The 11993-nt window shown below is 49.7% G+C and overlaps 1 protein-coding gene across 2 annotated transcripts; it reads right to left on the reverse strand.

The window, feature by feature from the left end:
* Positions 1–1204: 1204 nt before the first annotated feature.
* On the reverse strand, positions 1205–8350 carry ATP1B2 (ATPase Na+/K+ transporting subunit beta 2). 2 transcript variants are annotated; one of them, XM_019665048.1, is made up of 8 exons: positions 7624–8350; positions 5686–5814; positions 5245–5349; positions 4933–5138; positions 4651–4707; positions 4530–4556; positions 3746–3844; positions 1205–3635 (listed from the first exon to the last, which is right to left on the reverse strand). In XM_019665048.1, exons 1-8 carry the CDS (start codon positions 7733–7735, stop codon positions 3471–3473), a joined length of 900 nt encoding a protein of 299 aa, XP_019520593.1. In that variant the 5' UTR covers positions 7736–8350; the 3' UTR covers positions 1205–3470. The 2 variants fall into 2 exon arrangements, with proteins under 2 accessions (XP_019520593.1, XP_019520594.1); XM_019665049.1 differs by lacking the exon at positions 4530–4556.
* Between the last annotated feature and the right edge of the window lie 3643 nt (positions 8351–11993).

Below are 11993 nucleotides of genomic sequence, written 5' to 3' on the forward strand. Positions count from 1 at the left end.
CAACGTCCTCCACAACTAGACTGAAGAACAAAAGGACAGCAACTTGTCTGTTCCCCTTCCCCCAATTCCCCAATAAAAATCTTTTTTTTTTAAATCATACTGTAAAACTACTGGGATAGATCAATATGGGTTGGTATATGGAATGGTAGACAAGCTAGGGGCAGCAAGTAGTGAATGCAGAGGTAGAGCTCAGAAAATTTTATATGGCCAAAGTTGGCATTTCAATTCAATGGGAATAAATTATGAAATTTTTAAAAATGAAGCTGGCACAACTGGAAAACTAAAATTGAACTCCTAATTTACACTACACAAAAATAAGCTGGATGAGGGCCAGCCAAGTGGTGCGTTGGTTAGGAGTTGGCTTGGGGTGCCAGCTCTGAGCAGCAGGGCCCCGGGGGTTCGGATCCCACCTGAGGGCCAGTGACGCTGCACCCTCTACAGCTAAGATGGTGAACAACAGCTCAACCTGGAGCTGGGCTCCTGTGAGTTGCTGGCAACAGTGAAGGCTGCAGCCCCTGCTGCAGTGGGCTGCCGTGGGCTACCGTGAGTGGCTGGCAGCCGCATGAGCCACCATGAGAGGCTGTCCAATGGCCAGCGAGCGACTGCCTCGCCCGAGAAGAGCGCAATGATAATACCAACATGGGCCAGTGAAGCGACGTCCTCCACAACTAGAACAAAAGGACAGCAATTTGTCTGTTCCCCCTTCCCTGATTCCCCAACGCTGTTCCCGTCCTCCAATTCCCCAATAAAATCTTTAAAAATAAAATAAGCTGGATGAATTAAAGTAAATGTAAAAGAAAATCTAAAAAATAGTGTACTCTAGTGACTGGAAATGCAGAAACTACAAAGGAACAACTCAGTATATTTGACTGCAAACCCAACACTTTTTTTTTTAAGCTGAGCCATCCTGCCACCAGTTGGCAGCTCAGTGGCAGCTCAGCTCGGGCCAAACTCAAATCGCTGTTGCTCACAGCTCACACCCTTGAGCGAGCTCCTAACCAACTGAGCCACTCGGCCGGCCCTAACCCAACACTTTTTAACAGTAAAAGAAACTACCGCAAACTTAAGAGGCAAACAGTCGTTTGGGAATTTTACAATGCAGGAAACAGTTTACAGCTGTCAAGGAGCTTTAACAAATTACCTGAACAACCCAATAGAAGAAATACACAGCCATTTGAAAACAATGAATTAGAGTTCTACCAGGTGAAGTAGTGACACAAATTTATTGAGTGAAAAAAGTGAGATGCACAAAAGTGTATATAATTCTCAATTTTGGTATAGCAATGACCAAAACCCAGTGAATTATGTGTGTGTGCTAAGCACTCATGATTAAAATTGTGTAAATATGTATGCATATGTAATAAAGCTATTTTTCAAGGCAAACACTAAGACCAGCTTATCGCAAACAAAAGAAGCCCCAAGAAAATAAAAATTAGCTATAAACTCATCCCATATACCACAATAAACGTTGTATAGACCCATCCATCCCTTTTTCTATGCTTGTGAACTTTTTACACGAAATTAAGCTCAATATGGTTGATATCTTGGGATCTATGTCTCTTCTAGTCATTTAAGTCTCTAAGAAATCTTCCCTTCGAAACCCCAAACAGAAAGTGTTTGACCACTGAATTTCGTCCTCACCAGCTTCCCTTCCTTAGGCACATTTAGGTCTACCTGGTATGGTAATTTCTCACATGGTCCTCACTTCTCCCATTAAATTGGGGAACTCCTTGAAGGCAAGAACTCTGCCTCTTTCATAAAAGTGTCCTCAGTGCCTAGAATGTACATAGTAGGCACTTTATAAGTATTGCTGTACAAAGGAATGTAGATTTCCTGTCTTGTATTGCAAGATCAAGATAGTATAGGTGAAGGAGTAATCTAAGGTAGATGCTGAGACACTGAACAACAGAGTTCAAAGCTGGGGAGCAGCTCCCCAAAGCCTGGGTAACCCCAGATCACCTAAATCTACCCTCCACCCCCTTTCCAGGGATGTTCAGAAAGGAACCACCCGCACACAGGGCTCTGTGTATGATATATATTTATATATATAATTACTCTCATTTTATTGTACTTTATCCTCTTTTTTACAGTAGATCTGACACAGGCATTAAATAACTGCAGCGAGACCACTGGGTTGAGGGGAGTGCAGGAAAATATGGGGACCCAAAGGGAAGAAACGCAGATCCAGAAAGAAAAGGGAAGGGTCCATCTGTGGGTGAGGTGTGGCAGCAGCAGCATCAAAAATGAAAAGGGAGATTAGAAAGGTGAGGAAATGAAGGGCACTGGAAGAGAAAGAGTTAAAATGCCTCTAATTCAAGAATACAGGCGAGGCAGTCCCTCTTACAATTCTATGGGCACTAGGGGGTTGTTTAAAAATGCAAAGGGGTCTGAAGGAGACAGAGCCAGGAAATTCAGAGCCTAGATTGAGGGGGTATTTGCAACTTTCAGGCTGACATGCGGAGGAAAGGTAAGGAGTTAGTAACTAGTTGATAAATTGCTAAGAGAAGCCAGTGAGAGGATGGTGGGGGCAGATCTGGGCCCCGGGAAGGAGGTGGAATAGTCCCACAGACCGCTGATGTTTCCAAGGTGGCCACTGGGGACAGATCCAAAATGGCTGCCCCTCCCCCAGGGCTCCTGGGAAGAGGAACTTGAAGGATATTCTGGGAAAGTGGACAGGGGGAAGGGAGTCATAGGCAAAAACAAAGTGGATATTCAGCCTAGGTCAACCCTGCCTCTCAGGAGTGCCTATATGGGTGATAGGACAGACCAGGAAGAGAATTTTCAAGAAGAACCAACACAGACTTCTCTTTCAGACCTTTACTCCCAGCTCACTCAGCCACCATAGGATGAGAAGCAGAATGTGCCAAGAAAAAGGAAAAAGGCCACAGAGCCACCTGTCCTGAGGAGAGAATGGGGATGCAGAGGAAGGAGGTGGGGAAAGACCTCCCAGAGGAGCCAGAAAAGTCAAAAGCCACCAAGACAGTGATTGTGTATATGAAGGAGAAAGTGTGGGAGATAGAAAAAGGTGACAGTGGCTGTGCTTAGAAATGGAAGCATGGAGTGCCACACTCCTGTCTGGAAGCTAAGTGGTAAAATGAGAGGGGAGGGAGGGAGGAGAGGAGAGGAGGTGGGTGGGCATTTCTATAGCTCTTGGGATAGGAGGGTAGCTGTGGGGACACCCCACTCACAGCTAAACCAGAACCAGAATGGTCCCTTTGTGACCCTGTTGGGGTCCCATCTCCCTGTCTGACTGAGCTAGGGTCAGGAGAAGGTGGGACATATGTGAAGGCGGGGAATCACAATGGACATCAGGCTGGGTTCAGAAGTTAGGGAAAAGGGCATGACAGGTTCAGAAAGTCATAGCTCTGTTATAAAAAATACCTTTCGGGTGGATGAGGGAGGGATCAGGCAGGGTCAGGGACATTCCAGAAGCATCCATAGGAAAGAGGTGGGGGCGGCAGGAAGGGGCCTCAGGTTTTGTTGATGCGGAGTTTAAAGGCCACACGGCCAGCGAACTTGTCTCTCTCATCGTCTATGGCGATGTTGGCAGCATTGATGCGGCATTCCACGTTCACCTCCACATTGGGGGTCACATTCAGGAACTTCACAGCCACCAGGGGCTGTGTGTAGTTCACCTGGGCCAGAGGAGGAGAGTGAGGGTCCAGGCCCATGGCAACTTGGCCTCCTTCCCAAGGACCCCCTTCCCTGGAGGAGCCATCATCCTGGGACCTCCCAAAGGACTTACATGGAACTTTTTGCCGTAGTAGGGGAAGTACATGAGGTCGATGTTGCCATTGGCAGGGAACATAACAAAACTGCCCAGATTCTCAGCATCTTCATCTCGCTGTGAGGACACAGGAGAGTAGAGGGTAGAATTAGGGATGGCAGGAACCCGGAAGCTCACCAGACTGCCTTTTGTTCTTTTGCCCCAGATGATTCTATCTCAAATCTGTTTCCCTTGAGCCACGAGTCTGTGTGTGTCTTTGTGTGTGTGTGTGCAGGAGGGGATGTCCTGTCTCTCTCATCAGACTAGGAAGTCCTGAAGAGTACTAAAGATACTGAAGCCTCCTACTCCACTCCCACCTCAAGTTCTTACCCCACCCTCAGGAATCATTTTCTGGAGCAGAGCCAAGAGAGAACACATAAATGAATAAGGGCTCAATAGGAAGCAAGGAGCGGTGGGAGTGAGGGAAGAGCTGGCAAGAAATTTCTAGAGAGGACAGAGGTAGAAGGAGTGGGGTTCCAAGGACAACTTAGTGGTGGCAAATGGTGCTAACAGATCAGCAGCTACCAGATACCTAAAAAGAACTGAGGGGCAAGCGAGATATGGAAGGAAGAGCAGAAGACATGGTTATCAGGGAATAGAGGAGAAGGTGGAAGGGTTAAGGAGGGAAGCTAGAGGCCAGGGCTTGGGTGGAGTCAGGGAGGGGATTGTCTATCCACTTAAGAGCAGGCTTCTGCATCCTAGAAAGAAGCAAAAAAGAGTGGGAGCCCCTTGGAGTTTGAGCCATGCTGAAGCCCAATCTTACCCCATTGTCCCTATAGTGATGGGGCCTCTGGGAGCAAAGGAAATTGGGAGAGATCAGTGAATTATGTAGAAATCATGACAGACAAACAGGTGGGCAGGTGGATAAGACCCCAAAAACTCACCTTCCCCACACAGGTAACATTCATGCTCTGGTTTGCTCCTGCGTAGAAGTTGATGACCTGGAGTGGTGAGGGTTAGAGAAAGGACTTGTTAGAGACATAAGTATCCAGCCTTCCAGCCACGATCTCAGCCCTCAATTGCCCCATCTCTCTTAGTCTCTCAGTCACTCAAACATTCAAAAATCCCTTTAACGCCCATGAGCCCCAGTGAAATGAAGCAACTGCCAGCAGATGGTGGCCCCAGCTCCCTCCTCCATTCTCCCTGGGGACCAAGGTCATAGGTACCCGGTTCATCTTGATGAAGACACAGGGCTGCCCTGTGCTGTAACCATAGTGTGTGGGGTCCCCGATGCCGGAGCAGTCGCCCAGCTGGGTCCGGTTGAACTGGCAGGCACGTTTCGGGTAGTTTAGGACTCCATTATCTGGCTGTTCATAATAGCGCCCAGGGCGGCAGACATCATTCTTTTGGGCTTGAATGGAGTCATTGTAAGCTAAGGAGGTGGGGAAGAGAGAGTACGAGCCTGATGTTCTGCTTCCAGTGTCCCCAATGCCCTGCCCGAGGTCCTGCATAAACCACATCACCAGCCCCACACTCACGCTCCAAGAACTTGTTGAGCTTCTGAACATGCTGGTCCCAACTTTCAGTGTCACTGACATTGACAATGACATCAAGGTTTTCAGTCTTGGGGCGAATCATCAAGCCTATAGCCAGACAAGGGCAGGAGTGGGGGGTGTATAAGATGAGGGACCACACACAGAAGGAAGAAGACAGACATAAGAAACACCACGGTGAGGGGTGGGGTGAAGGTCTGAGATCCTCTTCATGGGAGGAAGATCTCCACCACCTCCCCAGATCACATAGCTCTCAGCTGTGAGAAATGGGGAGGAAGGCAGACTTCAAGAACTTCCCAGCACATGGTGATGGGATCATCAGAACCACACCTCCAAGAATAACAGTTTTCTCAGTCTGAGTTCCTTTTGGAGGCTTGAAGGTACAAGAGCGGTTAGAGTGGTTGGTAGGGGAGCCTCATCACTCACCGGGTGTAGCCAGTCGGTCCTGGTACTTGGGGGTATGGTCAGAGACAGTTTGCAGCATCACCCACATGGTGAGGGTGAACATTGCCGTGAGAAAGCCATAGAAGACGAGGTAGAAGAGGAGGATAAAGGCTAGGAAGGAGAAAAAAGGGTCAGCAGGTTCCAAGTCCCCTGCCATGACCTCACTTCTCCCCACACGCCTTTCTCCCACTCAGAGGTTCTGCACTAGGATGGGTCACAGTGCCTCAGGAACGTCGCAGGGCCTTCCCCAGGGGGCAAAATGAGACAAGCTGGAAACAAGAAGTTGTGACTGGCATCCAGCCATGATTCCCAGCCCCCTCCTGGTCCTAGAGCACAGTGAAGCCTGACCTTGTGGAGGCCACAAGAGATCTAAACTCTCGTTGCTGGAACAACCCCAAGTATAGGCCACAGTTCTTTTGCCTCAAATTACATTTCCAACTTCTCAACTATTCATGGCCTTGAAAAAGTACATCTGTTACTACTGTATTGGTACTCATGTTTAGCTGTCCAGCACAATGACTTTTTAAGCTGGCACTGATCACCATTCACACCAAATTCTCATCCCATCCCTTAGAGCATGGACCCTCATATTCAAATAGCAAAATCTCTCTCCTGGTGCCCTGCAGAAGCAAAACTTTGAATGCAGCTCCTGCCTAGCTACAAAATCTCTCAGAGACAGCTGTCTAGAACCTTCAACAGTTACCCCACTCCCAGCTCATACACAGCACCCAGGGCTGACGTGGGAAGTAAGGGCAGAATCTCCTACAGCCTTCCTAGCAGAGGGCAGGTCCTTGGTGGATGTGACACATCACTCTGTCACTTATCAGACTAGTGTGAGTACCTGCTGTTTCCACCACTGGGGACCCCCAGTTCTTCCATCTCAGAAGACATTTCACCCATGAAGCCTCCTCAGATTCTCCCAAGTACTCATGGACCTCTCCAATCCCAGGAGCTGGACTTCAAGCTCCCTAAGGGCAAGGACTGCATCGGACCCACCTCAAGGGTCCCAGATGAGTGGGCTGATGGGGTCAGCATACAATCAGTGTGGAATAACTAAATTGTGTCACACAATGTCTCCTGTGCTTAGATTTCCCAGCTTGACAATCCCTTTTGAAAGAATTCCACGCATCACTTGCACCCATGGCCATCACCAGGCTCTCCACCAAGCACGACTCCCTCCACAAACCCTGAGTCCTGCCACCCCAATCCCAAACACACTGAGCTGGATGATGTATACATCTCACCACTAGTGACCACTCCTCCCTCCGCCTGCGACATCTGAGCCAAACATCCAGCCTCAAAAAACTCACAGTGCTACCCCTCTCCAACAGCCCCCCGATCCACAGAGCGGCCACAGACTGCTCCAAACGCTCGGCAGTGGGATACACACAACTTACTTCTGCTGTGAAGAACGCCCCTCCAACACACACACACACACACACACACACACACACGCACACACACACACCTCTCCAAGACCCGCCCCCTCAAGAGGGTTCCCAGGGTCCAGGGGGTGGGCACGAGCTAAAAATAGCCGGGCTTGGCTGGCTAGTGGGTTCAGAAGGGAGGGAAGGGGCTCTCTTCTGGGGAAGGGGGCGACCATGTGGAGCAGACCAGTCCCCCGAGAGCGAGCGCGGGCGCCGCGGCACCGATACGCGCGCAGAGCCCGCGACCCCCCTCATGAAGGGGCTCCGCGGGGGGCAGGAAGGCGGCAATGACCTACTTTCTCCGCCTCCGCAGCAGCCAGTAAGAGAGATTAGACCGGCTATTCGGTCCCCTCCCATCCCAGAGCACTGCAGGGAGGTCGAACGCTGAGGACCCGGGAAGAGAAGCTGGGGCTGCGCGGGCGGGACCTTGTGGCCCCCGGGCTTCGCCCAGCGAACCCCTACCCCCGCCCCTAGCGCGACCAGCCCCGCGTACCCCAGCTGGTCCCGGTGCGGCCCATGAATTGGTGCGTCCTCGGGTTCCACACGAACTCCTTCCACTCCTCAACCACCTGCCCGCAGCTCTTCTTCTCTTTCTGGATGACCATCTTGGCGGCGGGAGACGAGTCCCGCGCGGGGCGGAGAGCTCCGGAGAAGCTGGTGTGTGGCGCGCTGAAGCCCCCCCTTCCACGCACCGGAACGCGTTGGGAGCAAAGGCAGCAGGGGAGAGGGAGACCCCCTTTAGATATGCAGCTGCTGCAGATTCCGAGGTGCACCGCCACGCGCTGCGGGTTGCTAGCAGCGCGGCGTGGGATGCAACGATCCTAGGCCCCCCCAACTGCGATGAAAAGGGGTTTGTCAGAGCAGGGGAGGATAAAAAGGGGAAAGGGTGCGAATGCAGCTTCAGCCCCTTCAACCTCCTAGAAACAAAACGAAAAGGGAAGCAAAAATAGACGGCTGCAAAACCCGAGAGAAATACAGAAAAAATCGGGGTGCAAAGAGGGAGAGGTGGGGGAGGGGGCTGCCCCGAAATCCGAGATGCAAAGAGGCTGTGGAGAGGGGTCGGGTGACGGCTGAAGGCTCTTCCGCGAAGCGGAGACCTCCACACCAGTGGTGGCTCGGCTGCGGGTGTTGTGTGGAGACGCGCAGTTGGGGGACAGCCAGGGATGAGGGGTCCCCAAGCCGCAGACTCTGCTCCTCAGCAGTGCGGGGCCAGCGGTCGCGGCGCGCAGTCTTTATACTCAGAGGCTCTGAGGGTGCCCGCCCCCTTCCTACCCTCCAGAAGCCCCGCCTTCTCGCCGTTGGCCCGGGGGAATTCATACATATGCAAATATGGAGAGATGACTTGGGCCCGCCCCCTGCCGCCTCTTAGGGACTAGGAGGGTTCTCCTCTACCCCAACGCCAAGAACTGGACTGGATCTGTGTGGGTAGAGGGGATAGAGGGCGGGTCTGGGCAGAGAAGAGGAAAAGATAACCCAGAGAGACACAGAGACTGAGGGGGAAGCAGATACATGCTGAAATGGGGGCCCCAGTCAGGGAGCTAGAAAGAGATTAAGATCCAGGAGACAGGGCCGAATATGAAAGAAAGAAAAGGAGCCAGACACCAAGAAAAACAGAAGAGACTGGCTAGGGTGCTAGACAGACGGATGAAAGCTGGAACAGGCTGCGTAGAGATGGATAGAAGCTACCACAGAAGGGAAATTCCCCTTGTGGGAGCTGCTACCAGTCCTCCAATACCTGCTTTTCTAGTCCCACAGCCCCTTCTCCCACCACCTGTTTCTCTCCAAGCCTAGGGACTTCCTGGTCTTCCCACCACATTTCTCGGTGAAGCTCTCCCAACACCACATTCCCAGCCCCCACCATTGCCTGAGACACTAGCCCTGGAGCCAGGTGTGCCTAGGTGTTCTGCCTCCTCCTACCTCCATGTCTAAACTCCCCTCCTTATTTGCCCATTTGGGTCAACAAACTTAATTGAGTACCTACTAGAGACCTTGTGCAACTCTAACCCTAAAGAGACCCACAATCTAGTTGGGGAGTACAAGAGCCTCTAAAGATCTCATGTTCAGAACCATTATCTATCTCTTTTCATCTCCAAATCTTGTCACTTTTCCATGCAGAGTTTTTTTTTCTCCTTTCACTCCTCATCCTAAATCCTTGGCTTTAGTCCCAACAACTCCCACATTGAATATCACCCTCCCCCTCAAACTCTCTCCCTCCAGTCCAGGGCCAGCTTCATGGATTTGGGATCTGCTCAGTCAAAAAAGGCCTATGCTCAGAATGGCCTTGTGCTTGGTTTAGTGCTCTGCTGTCACCATCTTGAAATTCTTTATAATTTTATCTTTGAACTTGTGCTTTGTAAGTGAAGCCCAATGGGACAATGGAACATGTGTGTGAGCAGAGGAGATATGCACAATAGGCAATTTGTGATGCTCCATGAGCACAGAACTCTGGTGGACCCACCATGCACGAAGCTCAGCAAGACTCCAAGTGAGTACAAGGTAAGTGTACTTGAATAAGTGGAAGTGCTGACGCTGAGAAGCCAAACTTTCCATTCAAAGCAGAATTTGCTTTGAAATCCAAAAGAAGGCAATGGCTTTCTAGGAGACATGGACGATTGAGGCATCTTATCATACCCTTCTTCCTCAGTCGTTACTTCCCTGATTTAACCAACCACTCCTGCTGGCAATGATGCCATAGAAGGAAAGGGAAAGCTAGGGCAACCCATAATTCCTTTTTCTTTTTTCAGTCCTTCTGTACTCATCAATAAACTGAAGGTAGACAAATGTTAATTTTTTTTTATTTAGAACATTAAATAGCAAATAAAAAACGCCATGAGAAGCTGAGAAAAGAACTGGAAGAAAGGAAAACATCTTATATGTTATTACCTTGAATAGCACTTTTTTCCTGCTTTTTGAACAAGGGATCCCTCATTTTCATTTTGCAGTAGGTCCTGAAAATTATGCAGCTGGCCCTGCTTCAGACCCTTCTGTCACAGACTCTGGATTACTTTTCTCAAAATACAGTTTTAATTAGGCCACTCCTCAGCTCAAAGGTCTTCAGTGGCTTCTTGTTACCCTGCAGGATGGAGTCCTGATTCTTCAAGGTATTCCACAGTCTAGATCCAGCCTGTGTCCCCAGCCTTCTTTCCCACTAGGCCCCAACTAGTCCTCTGCTAGAGCTGAGCCGGCCACTCCTGGGACAGGCTGTCCTTACTCCTGACTTCACACCTTTGTCCATTTCATTTCCTCGTCCCGGAAGAGTGCCCACACTTCAGAGTCCACCCCCAACTCTCATTCATTTATTTAATGCATAGCTAATGAGCATTTGCTTAGAGCCAGGCGCTGTTTGGTGCCTGTGCTCCTGGGGCTCCCATCCCAATAAACAATAAAAACAAGCAAACAAATAAAATAATATTAATATTATGCAGAAAAATAAAACTGGGTGGTGTGCCAGAGAGTGCCTAGCTGGTCAGGAATGGCCTTACTGAGAAGATGACTTTTAATGTGAGACCTAAGTGACCCAAAGGAGCTGTGGGGAGATGTAGGGAGAATTTCTAGCTTTCCATGAGGAGAGGAGTGCAAGTGCAAAGGCTGGGCTTCAAAGAGGGAAGGCAAGCTTTATACAGCAAGAGATCCAAGAGGTAGGCAGGGACCAAGTCATACAGGTCCTTGTAGGCCAAAGACAGTAGTTTGGATTTTAATCCAACCATCACGGAAGTAACTCTCGTGTTAAAAATAGGGGAGTGACATGATTAAATTTAATGAAAATCACCATGGGAAGCGAGGAGACCAGTTAGGAATGCTTTGCAACAATCCAGGCAGAAGATATGGATGGCTTGGAGCAGGGTGGCAGGTTTGCAGATGGAGACAAGAGGATGGGTTGAGGATCTATTTTGGAAGTACAGTGACCTCAATAATGAGGGTGACAGAAAGAGAGGAATCAAGGCTGATGCTTAGGTTTTTGTCTTGAGAAACTGAGCTGAAAACTCTTGTGTATGTTTTATCTTTTCAATCAAACTGTAGGTTCTCTGAGAGCAGGCCTTTGTCTTAGACTTTGCATATATCCTCTATACCCAAGCATTCTACAGAGCTACCAAAGACAATGCCTGGTTGCTGCATTGGGCTTAAACATGGAATGACTCCTGCAAGAAACCTCAGGAAAACTACTGTCCTATCCTTCACCAGACAAGGAGAATCAAAATGGGACAGCCTTGGTCTGGAGAGATGAGACCAGGACCCTACTTTCAACACACATAGTTTGACTAACACAAATCTGGAGATGGGTCCAGACTGCTGGCTCAGTCTCTACCCTAGTCCCAGGCTCACTTGGGGAAGAATGATTGAATGTCTTCTGTGCATTTAGGGGGTTCTAGGATAAGGGTGAGATACCTGCTGCTCCTGTCTATGACTTCTTTTGTAGGTGAGGATCAGCATGAGGAGGGTGGGGGTGAAGAAGAAGGAAGCACTCTACTAAATGCTCCACTGATGTTCACAGGGGTAAAAGCTGAGAACAGGGTGGGAGGGCAAAGAGTCATTACAAACCTCCAGCCTCTTCCTGGAACCCAGCCCTGCCTCCAGTACCTCCGGAAAGGAGGAAGAGAATAAGAGCTCCCACACTGCCTTTCCCATTTCCAGAGCCAGTCATGAAGTCTGTGCCCCTTGATCCTTCTCCCCCCAAAATCCACACAATCCCAGGGACTTGACTGTCTCGGTTCCCAACAATATGGGTCTTTGCAGAGACAAGAACAAGGAAAGAAAAGTGTTCTGAAACACAGATATAGGGGGTGGGGAAATGGGGGCTATTATCTAATGGGTGCGGAGTTTCAGGTTTTCCAAATGAAGAGTTCTGGAAGTGGATGGTGGTGA

This window comes from Hipposideros armiger, unplaced genomic scaffold (assembly GCF_001890085.2).
Source record: "Hipposideros armiger isolate ML-2016 unplaced genomic scaffold, ASM189008v1 scaffold_431, whole genome shotgun sequence".
In the NCBI taxonomy this organism is placed as follows: Eukaryota; Metazoa; Chordata; class Mammalia; order Chiroptera; family Hipposideridae; genus Hipposideros; species Hipposideros armiger.

Bases quoted from the DNA above. Each gene is read 5' to 3' on its own strand.
- ATP1B2 (XM_019665048.1), bottom strand. From the start codon at position 7,735: ATGGTCATCCAGAAAGAGAAGAAGAGCTGCGGGCAGGTGGTTGAGGAG. The intron at 5,815-7,623 runs GTACGCGGGGCT...TCTCCTTCCTAG, and splicing joins CCGCACCGGGACCAGCTGGG to CCTTTATCCTCCTCTTCTAC. The intron at 5,139-5,244 runs GTGAGTGTGGGG...CCACCTCCTTAG, and splicing joins GCTCAACAAGTTCTTGGAGC to CTTACAATGACTCCATTCAA.